Source organism: Dipodomys merriami, unplaced genomic scaffold (genome assembly GCF_024711535.1).
Source record: "Dipodomys merriami isolate MVZ:Mamm:240054 unplaced genomic scaffold, mDipMer1.0.p SCAF_14, whole genome shotgun sequence".
Taxonomy (NCBI): Eukaryota; Metazoa; Chordata; class Mammalia; order Rodentia; family Heteromyidae; genus Dipodomys; species Dipodomys merriami.
The window spans coordinates 35,470,288-35,481,939 of record NW_027202715.1 but is presented as its reverse complement, the minus strand read 5'-3'; the positions used below and the strand labels follow the sequence as shown (position 1 = coordinate 35,481,939).

General features: G+C 38.2%; 1 protein-coding gene across 3 annotated transcripts in view; it reads right to left on the bottom strand.

Moving 5' to 3' along the window:
- The window catches only part of Tnks2 (tankyrase 2), an 88,744-nt gene that overhangs the window by 31,899 nt on the left and 45,193 nt on the right, over window positions 1–11,652 (bottom strand). For all 3 annotated transcript variants that reach the window (XM_070021186.1, XM_070021188.1, XM_070021187.1), the window contains 3 exons: window positions 8,115–8,286; window positions 5,288–5,367; window positions 940–1,085 (listed from right to left, as the gene is read on the bottom strand). In XM_070021186.1, the coding sequence (XP_069877287.1) occupies window positions 940–1,085; window positions 5,288–5,367; window positions 8,115–8,286 (398 nt within the window). The remainder of the gene's footprint in view (window positions 1–939; window positions 1,086–5,287; window positions 5,368–8,114; window positions 8,287–11,652) is intronic.

Here is an 11,652-nt window from a genome sequence, read left to right as displayed (position 1 = left end):
TACCAGAACTGGGAATTCAGTACCCGGACACTGGTCCCTTAGCTTTTTCACTCAAGATGAACGCTTTACAACTTGAGCCACATCTCCATTTTTTGGCTCCTCCCCCCCTCCTTGTTTCCATTTCACTTGACTTTTTGCTGGTTAATGGAGATAAGAGTCTCAAGGACTTCGCTATCTGGGCTGGCTTGGAACTGTGATCCTCAATTCTTGAGGCCTCCTGGTAGCTAGAATTATAGGCATGAACCATTGACATGTGGGTGAGAATTGTATTATTTTTTTAGTAAAAATGATTTCAAGGTACATTTGAAAAATTCAAACATCTTCGATAAACAATAAAAACATTTACTAGTGGCTCATTCCTATAAATCTAGCTTCTCAGGAGACTGAGATCTGAGGACCATGGTTCAAAGCCAGCCTAGGCAGGAAAGTCTGTGAGACTCTTTTTTTTTTTGTTTTTTTGCCAGTCGTGGTGCCTGAACTCTGGGCCTGGGCACTGTCCGTCAGCTCTTCAACTCAAGGCTAGTGCTCTACCACTTGAGCCACAGCACCACTTCCAGCTTTTTCTGCTTATGCGGTGCTGAGGAATTGAACCCAGGGCCTCATGCATGCAAGGCAAGCACTCTACCACTGAGCCACCTTCCCAGCCCCTCTGTGAGACTCTTATCTCCAATTAACCACCAGAAACTGTAAGTGGGGTTGTGGCTCAAGTGGTAGAGCACTTACCTTGAGCTGAGGAGCTCAGGAACAGCACCCAGGCCCAGAGTTCAAGCCCCACAAACAACAAACAAACAAAAAAAGAGTGTCATATAATTGCTAACCTTATCTTGAAACTGAGAAACTACATTTAAACTGTGATTTAAAGAAAAAAGTTGGCAACTATCAAAAAAGTGTTTTTTTCTTCCTAAAGGCCAAGGATGTGTGGTAGTTGCTGGTGCTTACCCTTTATCTTTAGCGTGCACATCAGCTCCGTGCTGTAGCAGATATTCCACCACAGACACTCTGTTATATCCAGCTGCAAAATGGAGTGGTGTAGACTGACGTCCTTCAATGTCTCTGCAGTTGACACTCTGAATAGTACACAGTTTCTGAAGGATTGAATACAACAAACAATGCTATAAAATCTTCTTGTTTCAACTCATATAGCAGAAATTTCAAATGTCTCACTTATTTTGTCTCATTAGTTTTCTCCAATCATTTATTCTTTTTTCTTTTTTTTGTGTGCCAGTATTATAGCTTGAACTCAGGGCCTGGATGCTGTCCTATACATCTGTTTGCTCATGGCTAGAGCTCTACCACTTCAGCTACACCTCCACTTTTGACTTTTTGGTAATTAATAGGAGATATGAATCTTGGGACTTTTCCTAACTGGACTGGCTTTGAATAGTGATTCTCAGATCTCAGCTTCCTAAGTAGCTAGGATTTATAGGCAAGAGTGACTGGCACCAGGCCTGAGTATTTTAAGCCAGGTGTGGTGGGGTATGTCTCTGATTCCAGCACTTAGGAGGCAGAGATAGGAGAACTATTTGATGCTAGGGTGGCTACATGGCAAGGCCTTGGTGTCTTCTCCCTGCCTCCATTATAATAAGATCTCTAGGTGATCTACAAGCACATTAAAGTTTGAAATGTCCTCCTCTGGACCAGTAGTTGTTTCAAATTTACATTCTGTGGCTGGATTGGGGTTTGAGAATTTACATTTCTAGGTGATGTGATACTGATGGTCAAGGAACAAAACTTAAGAGACTAAGTCACACTGCACTAGTTAAGAATTCATTTTCTTTCTTTTTTTTTTTTGTCGGTCGTGGGGCTTGAACTCTGGACTGGGGTGCTGTCCCTCAGCTCTTCAGCTCAAGGTAAGCAGTCTACCATTTGAGCCACAGCGCCACTTCCGGTTTTTTGGTGGTTTATTGGAAATAAGAGTCTCACAGACTTTTCTTAACTGGGCTGAATTTGAACCGCAAGCCTCAGATCTCAGCCTCCTGAGTAGCTAGGATTACAGGTGTGAGCCACCAGCGCCCAGCCTTTTTTTTTTTCCTTTGGTCTGTCCTGGGGTTTGAACTGTGGGCCTGTGCGCTGTTCCTCAGCTTCAGTTCAAGGCGAGTGCTCTACCACTTGTGCCACAGTGTCACTTCTGGTTTTCTGGTGGTTAACTGGAGATAAGAGTCTCATGGACTTTCCTGCCCAGGCTGGCTTTGAAGGGTGATCCTCAGATCTCAGCCTCTTGAGTAGCTAGGATTACAGGTGTGAGCCACTGGTGTCTGGTTCATTTTCTTTTTTAATAGCTATTTACTTTGTTGTTATTATAAAGGTGACGTACAAAGAGATTACAATTATGTGAGCCATTCTCTCCCAGTCTCTCCCTCTCATCTCTATTCACAAGTTGTATAGTTCACTTTCATTAGTGTCCAATGAGCAAGAATGAATTTGTTTAATATGAGTACCAAGTACTACTAGATGTGGTAATTATTACAGATCATTTTACTTCCTACGTAATTTTATCCATCCTCAGTCAGGTTTTTCTAACATCATTATTTGATAAATCATCTAGACTAATGGGTCACCACTAAATACAAATGAGCACGTAAGTATTCACTGGTAGGCAGATGCTCTTGATGCATAAAGATCCACTTGCTTAGAAAAAGGTTAACGGTGATAAACTTCCAACAAGGGGATTTTACAAGCTGAAGGAAGACAGACTAATGTCTGTCACAGGGAGAGATGGTCTTTCTTATTTTATTCTCTAAGTCTACTCTAGCCTCAAGCTTGTATTTTTCTTCACTGATTTCTTCTTCTGGGCTCCTTTATTATGAAAACAACGCTTAACTATTTCCTTTTGATACAGTGTCTTGCTATGGTACCTAGGCTACTCCATCTCTTGATCCTCTTGCCTTAACATCCTGGTGTGGTTATAACAGGTGTACCACTATTCCTGGCAAAGTTTGATTATATAATTTTATGCTTATAACAGTTTCATGTTCTGAAACTGGTTAAATGGATTTATGTTCTTTAATAAGGATAAATGAGTAAACATTTAAAATTTACCAATTTCTTGGCACATGCATATAAAAAGTCAGCTAGCTGTCTGTCCTTATCTATTTGCCTTTAAGTTTTTATCATTTGTTTTGCAAAAAACAATTTCCCTATTCAGATTCAGCAATATAAAAGGGTAAGATGCATTAAAAAAATCAGTTTTCAGAAAGCTTTTCATTTAAGAGATCAAGGACAAGCATGGTGGTACACATCTGTGATCCCAATAACTTGTGAGGCTGAGAGAACTGAATTTGGACTACATGAGATTTACCCTATTTCAAAAAACAAAAAGCAAGTTAAAAACCAAAACCACTGAATAAATTATCTTGAAACTCCAGAATGAGGCCAACAATGCATTTCTCTATCAGATAGTTCAGGCCAGGTGCTGGACCAGCGGCTCATGTCTGTAATCCTAGCTACTCAGGAAGCTGAGATTTGAGGATCGTGGTTCAAAAGCCAGCCCAGGCAGGAAAGTCTGTGAGACTCTTATCTCCAATTAACCACCAAAAACAGTGAGTGGTGCTGTGGTTCAAGTGGTAGAGCATTAGCCTTGAGCTGAAAAGCTCAGGGACAGCTCCCACGCCTGGAGTTCAAGCCCATGACCGGGGGGGAAAAAAAGTCTAAATTGACATTGTGCAGGAGGTCTGTTTAGAACTGAAACAACTAGCCGGGCGCTGGTGGCTCACGCCTGTAATCCTAGCTACTCAGGAGGCTGAGATCTGAGGATCGCGGTTCAAAGCCAGCCCGGGCAGGAGAGACCGTGAGACTCCTATCTCCAATAAACCACCAGAAAACCGGAAGTGGCGCTGTATTTCAAGTGGTAGAGCGCTCACCTTGAGCTGAAGAGCTGAGGGACAGCACCCAGGCCCAGAGTTCAAGCCCCACAACCGACAAAAAAAAAATAAAAAAAAAAAGAACTGAAACAACTATATAGAAATATAGTTAAATTATTTCAAATAATTACTTCTACTATAAATAAAATTTAGCTTTTTATAAAACTTATCAGTCATTGTAGTCCCCTCAAGTATCATCAAGTTTTGAAAAGGAAATACAGAAAGCTTTAAAAATTAGCTTTAAAAATTTTAACCCTCTGAAGATTTAGCTAATAATAAAACATGCTGAAAAATTCTAATTTGTATTAAGTAGCTGAATTGTGAAACTCTTGGTCTTTGAAAACATTAGGTTTTTGAGTTATTCATCAGAGTATTTCTGTAGATAACAGATAACCTGGTACAGGCAGTAAAACATTACATACAGATGTATGATAAAGTCTAAGCAGAATCTCAGGAAAGGTTTTCCTGAGGAAGACTGATTTAGGAAATGGGGTAGACAAGAAACAAAGTTGGTTGCTGTAAGCAAAACAAACAGTAGTCTAGATTAACAGTGGAATATTAGAAGACAGTGGCTCTGAGAAGTGGCAATAACTGTATTACTACTGTATCAACATAGATCCCAGAGGCAGAGGGGAGAAAAAAATGAGGAAACCTGTTTATATGTCATCTGTAAACAATACTGGACAGTAATTTGATGCACCTTATTTTTGTTGTAGAGTTTTTGTTTTATTTTTTTTTTGGGGGGGGGGGGTAGTTCCAGGATTTGAATTCATGGCCTCTCACTTAATGAGGTTTTTCTATCACTTGAACCACACCCCAGTCTTTGCCTTTTATCGAGACAAGGTCTTGCTATGTAGTTATGGTTGGCCTAAAACAGGACCTTTCTTTCTGCACCTGTCATCTCAATGTCAGGATCACAGGTATTTGCCACCATTCCCAGTATACACCTTATTGGTGTTGGTCATGGGGCTTGGAACCCAGGGTCTGGGTGCAGTCCTTGAGCTTCTTTTGCTCAAGGCTAGTTTTTACTGGAGACGAGTCTCACAAATTTTCCTGTCCCAGGCTGGCTTTGAACCACAATCCTGAAATCTCAGCCTCTTGAGTAGCTAGGATAATAGATGTGAGTCACTGGCACCCCACTACATATTAGTCTTTTAAAGGGACAAATGAACAGTTCTTTAAATAAAATCTACTTGGTGTTACATAAAATTTGTTTAAACTAGTGAATGTGATACTTACTGAAATCTGAAACTTTAAATCTTTCTCTTTCATTACCTAGTGTTCCTTATTTTCATAGAGGTAGGTATTTTTGTCCTTTTAAAGCAAGGCACACAAAAACCAAGACGTTCATTATAATAGTACAAATTCATTAAACAATGTCAAAAGACAAACTCTAAAGCTAACAAAAACATTCAATTTTATCTTACTTTTACAGTTTCCACATCTCCGGCCTTTGCAGCTTCCAGCAATTGTCGGTCTGCCTCTGAATTACCTAATGGAATACCCTCTAAAAAGAAAGAGAGGAAAAGTTATGATTAACTTCTATTTAGAAAATAGGACTACGCTTCAAGGGAGGTACCTTTCTAAAGAGCAAAGATCTCTTACAAGTTTACTAGATTATATAGGAAATTTTCCTTAGTAGTGAGGAAAAATATTAAAGTTCCTAACAATATTCTGAAACATACTGAATATAAATATTATATAAGTATGTGTAGTTATAAAATGTGACTTGAGCAATAGAAAATACAAAATAGGTAATGAAGGTAATGGTATGCCCTATAACTATGAGGAATGCCAGCAAAGTATTAAATTAGGAGACTAATTCTGCCATTAACTAGTTAATGAACTTGGATAAATCACTTTAATTTCCTGAGCTTCAATATATTTTTCAATGCTAAAGAACTGGAATTGGAGGCATGGCTCAAGTGGTAGAGCATCAAGTATAAGTGGAAAAAGCCTACCAATAGCACAAGGCCCTGAGTTCAAACCCCAGTACTAGCACAGAACAAAAAAACAAAACTAAACAAAACCTAGGAAAAAACTTAGGTAAATATTTCTACGTTTTAGAAAATTTTCTTAGGGTATCACTTCAAAGGCAAAACTAAAAATGAAAATTGATTTAAAAAACATCAGGTAATGTCATGGCATTTAACAAAGCTGTAAGACAATATGGAAAACCCCATATTACAGTATGTATTTAAAAAATACGTTTATATATAAGCATTCTTATGAAGATTAACCAGGAAGGGTTAAATACAAATCTGAGTATATTAACAAGTAATTAATATACAGAAAAAGAGAAATGGCCAATAAAGTTATGTTTGAACTTACTTATACTCAGAAATACTAAAATGAAATGGTGTTTTTACCCAGCAATAGGAAAAGAGAAACTGGGGAGCTATACAGACCATATTTCTAGTTTGCACTAAAAAGAGTTTTTTTTAATTCACTAATGCATGCTTAGCCAAGGAAGACATTAAGAATTGTAATAGCTGGTGCTGACAAGGAAAACATGTAATTAGTGTTAGTAGGAATGCAAAATAGTATAGTTTTTCTAGAAGATAATCTACCTTGAAAATTCCAAATTTATTCTAAGAAATGAGTGGGAAAGATAAGTAAAGCTATATAATACTATTTAGCATAAAACTGCCAAGGCTATAAATTCTATCACTGGGGAACTGAGCAGGACTAGTATTCTTAATCTCTAATCAAGTGTAATATATGGGAGTAATCTTGAAAGTAGATTTGTAGTTAATTCAATTGTGGCAGATCCTAGGAGGTTATATCAATCTGTCTTCATCTCTTTAAGCAGTACATTACAAAGTGGTTCTCACATCACCGGCATAAGATCATCAAGAATTATTGTTAAAATGAGAAAGTAAAGGCTTGATCTATTTGCTACCTGAGTTTTGAGATCTATGTTCAATCTATGTTCAGTGTGAAGATGTTTAATCCAAATATCTTAAAATAATGAATATGAACAAATTCAATAAAGTAAGTTCTAATAGCTCATATAAATTCCACATGCCTTCAATAGGCAGGATCTAAAAAGCAATGAAGGGCTGGGAAGGTGGCTCAGTGGTAGAGCGCTTGCCTTGCATGCTCGAGACCCTGGGTTCGATTCCTCAGCATCACATAAGCAAAAAGAAAAAAGCCGGAAGTGGTGCTGTGGCTCAAGTGGTAGAGCGCTAGCCTTGAGCTGAAGAGCTGAGGGACAGCGCCCAGGCCCAGAGTTCAGGCCCACGACTGGACCCCAAAAAAACCAAAAAACAAACAAACAAAAAAGCAATGAAGCACAGCTAGTATTTAGGCTGTACTTATCACTAGGATTGTTATACTAAAAGATGCTTGAAGACCCTTACACCTTTTTTTGTCAGTTGTAGGGCTTGAACATGGGGCCTGGGTGTTTCCTTGAGCTCTTTTTGTTCAAGTGTTGTGCTCTACCACTTTGAGCAAGTGTCGCTTCCAGTTTTCTGGTGGTTAACTGGAGGTAAAAGTCTCACAGACTTTCCTACCTGGACTGACTTTCAACAGCAGCCCTCAGATTCTCAGTCTCCTGAGTAGCATGGAATACAGGCATGAGCCACCAGTGTCTGGCCCCCTTATACCTTCTTAAGTTTTCCTTTCTTCTTATTTTCACTGGGTACTGAGGCCTGAACTCAGGTCTTTGGGCTCATTCTCAGCTTGCTTAGCTAGCACTCTACTGACTTGAGCCATACTTCCAGTCTTGCATTTTGCTGTTAGAGATGTAGTCTCTCAGACTTTTCTGTTTGGGCTGGCTTTGAACTGTGAACCTCCAGCATCCTGAGTATCTAGAATCACCAGTGTGAGCTAAAAAGTGTGTGTGGGTTAGCTGTATCTTAATTTAAAAAAACCCAAAACAAAAAACCAAGGCTGTTACACAGTCTCATTATATAACCAACAGCTATCATCCCATTACAGGTGTGCACCACTACATCCAGAAGAAAAGGTTTTTTTTTAAAAACAAAAAACAAAAATCAATAAAACTTCCTTTATAAAAAAGTTAAAGCCATCTACTTAGAGCAACTCAGCAAAAATGCTACTTGAACAAAATCATATGAGTTAATGACATTTGGGTATTAAGTGTAATGAAGTGATTAAAGTATGAACTAAGAAGAAAACAAAAATTTTCTTTTACTTACCAACTCTTACATACAACACTTAGTACGTAAAAAAGTAAAGGCTAATAATAATGATGATGATGATGATGATGATGATGTAAGCACTTAATACCTTGAAGGAGTTGCTGTACATTTTCATTTCCCATCTGCAAGGCAGTAAAGCCTTGAAGGGATATAATGTTAGGATCACATCCATAGCTCAGGAGTAGACGACAAGTTTGTAAGTGTCCACAATGTGCAGCTCTGTGCAGGGACGTCTGACCAAGATTATCCAATGCATTAACCTTAACGCAGAAAAAGTTCAAGTTAGTCTACAGTGCAGTAAATTTATGCTACCATACTATGCTGCCAATGTTACAATGCAGGCAACTTGAAGGAAAATTCCTTTTTGATACTCACATCCGTAGTTCTGCTCAAGTGCCCCAAACCAAATAAAAACATCTGGTAACCTATTATTGTAGATGTAGTACCAATGGGTTTAAATCTCTTATCATCCCTATATGTTAGTAGTATTTAATAACTTTCTTTCTTTTTTTTTTTGTCGGTCGTGGGCTTGAACTCTGGGCCTGGGCGCTGTCCCTCAGCTCTTCAGCTCAAGGCGAGCGCTCTACCTTTAATAACTTTCTTTTTGTTGGTGTGGGGCTTGAACTCAGGACCTGGGCAGTATCTCTGAGCTACTTCATTCAAGGCTAGTACTCTGCTCTACCACTTAGAGCCAGAGCTCTATTTTCAATTTTTGAGTGGTTTGTTGAAGGTAAGAGTCTCATGGACTTTCCTGCCTGGACAGGCTTTGAACCATTAACCTCAGACTTCAGCCCCTTGAGTAACTAGGATTACAGGTATAAGCCACCAGCACCTGGCCAGAAAACTCAAATTTTGATTGAAAAGTTGTGAGACATTAAGTAATAGTTGTGGTTAACATTAAAGCATCCATAGATTTATCCTATTTAGAGCTAGACATGGCCAAGAAAGTTGAGTCCATGAATTTTACAGGCTCTCTGGGGGATGTGAGATTAACAATGGCTAGGAACAAAAGTGGATATTACTTAGCATTAAAATGCTCATCTCTTTTCCCTCCCTTTTGTGGTTCTAGGGATTAAATTCCGACTATGCTCAAACTAGGCAAGCTTGCTTCTACCACTGAGACATAGCCCCTGCCCTTAAAATATTTATTTCTGTTGCTTGTCTATCTCATTATCATGTAAAATATAATCTGCATAAATGTAAGAGTATATCCACACAGCGGAATACTTCTCAGCAATTCAATGGAACAATGTTGATATGCTGATGAATGTCCAAAATATAAGAGTGGAAAAATCCTTATACAAGAGTATATGCTGTATGATTCCATGTTATCAAGGCTTCAAGAGGCAAATCTAACTTATGTTAGAAAGTAAAAATGGCTATTACGTCAACAGGTTAACATTACCAAGGATGGGATATTAATATTATCTTTTATGGTGGGGTAGTAGTCATTCTGGGGGCTGAATCCAGGGCCTTGCAAGCTATGACCACTGAGCAACATCACCAAACCCATGTTCTTTCTCTCAACAGTTTTGGCTACACAGATGAATACATTTGTCAAATTTCAGCAAATGTTCATTTAATAGCTGTACCTTTAAAGGCATGTAATTTATCTAAACAGAAATTATGAATGTTGAGCTCACACTGATTCACATTTGGAAATACTTAGGGATAAGTACAATAATTGAAAATTTACTTTGATATACATAAAAAATAAGATTGATGGATATGTAAAAACATAATAAAACGTTAGTGGCAAAATCTTTATGTTCTTTAATATTTTTTCAATTCAGCTGTATTTTTGAAATTCTTCACAAGAAAAAAAATACTTGTACAACCCTATTCCATCCTTAATTCTGCTTCCTGACCATAGATATAATTCAAAACATAGCTGAGAAATTAAGTTCTTCAGTTATCAACCCAGTATCCACTAATACATTTTTAGATACTGGCTGATTCATATTCATGAAATCAGAAATAGAAACACCACAATGAACATAAAACTAGACTATGAATAGCCATTCTCCATTCTTTTAGAATCTGAAAGATTTCACGTCAGTATGAGAAACATCACTTGAAAACAGTTTTGGATACCACTGTGTTATGATTAGGGTGACCAACTTGTTCTAGTTTGCCCGGGACTTTTTTAGCTTTTACACTAAAAGTCCTGTTTTTTTTTGTTTTTTGGGGTTTTTTTTGGTTGGTTGTAGGACTTGAACTCTGGGCCTGGGCACTGTCCCTCAGCTCTTCAGCTCAAGGAGAGCGCTCTACCAAATAAGCCACAGCACCACTTCCTGAAAATCCTGTTTTTTGGAAATCTCCAAGTCCTGGGTAAAACTGAGTGCTCAGTCACCCTAGTCAAGACTATTTTGAGTTTCAAAAAATCAATTTTAAACATGTATGAATATACTCTTCAAGTAACACACCACATGTATGAAAAAAGTAATCAATGAAGGTACAGAACAGAGAGACAAATGAGATATGCCAAGCAGTCAAGCAGAAATAAACGTTTATTTCATTGAAAAATTTACAACAGGAAAGGCCAAGATTCGCACATTATCAAGAACTCCCCCAAATCAAAGTGAGATTAGGACAGTGAAAGGTAACAGAAAAAGAAACTGGAAAATTCTAAGTAGTTCTTTGAGTAGAGACCCAAGGAAGGAAAGATAAAACTATTCTTCAAAACCTGGTTAGGGATGGGTATGGATGGGTCACTCCAGTAATACTAACTACTTAGGAGGCTGAGATCTGAAGATCATGGTTTGAAGCCAGCCCAAGTAGAAAAAGTAGAAAAAAGTCTGTGAGATTCTTATCTCTTAACTAATCAGCAAAAAGTCAGAAGTGGAGGTATGGCTCAGAAAGTAGATCAGTAGCCTTGAGCAAGAAAGCCAAAAGAGAATTCAACCCCCAGTACTAATGCAAAAAAAAAAAAAAAAAAACCCAAAACAAAAACAACCCTCCCCCAAATCTGATTAGGAAAGGATCCCAAGGACTATTCCAGGGAAATGAAGTCTTTGTTTCTTTATTCTTCCTTTATCCATTTTTTCTATTATGTAGTACACTTTAACTATTGTTTCTGCTTTGTGTATTTTTTAAGTTCCGGGATAAGAAATAATGATTTCTGGGCTGGGAAGATGGCTCAGTGGTAGAGCGCTTGCCTTGCATGCCTGAGGCCCTGGGTTCGATTCCTCAGCACCACATAAGCAAAAAGAAAAAAGCCGGAAGTGGCACTGTGGCTCAAGTGGTAGAGCGCTAGCCTTGAGCTGAAGAGCTGAGGGACAGCACCCAGGCCCAGAGTTCAGCCCCATGACCGGACCAAAAAAAAAAAAAAGAAATAATGATTTCTAGCCTTAGTGGAAGTAGTTACTCAGTGAATAAATGCTTTGTATACAAATGCTAAACAACATTAATCAAGATGGGCAGATACATTGTTTTTAACTAAAGTATTTAAATTATTTCTTTCTTTCTATTCAAGTTCTTTGGCTTAGTTACAGAAATAACAGAAGGTACAAAGATTATTTCTGTGGCAAGTAGGAGTTATCGTGGTAACTAAGGAATGGAAGATTCAGGTGAGAAAAGACAACTAGAAAAAGACTAGTCAGCATGTCTCTTGCTAGGATATATTC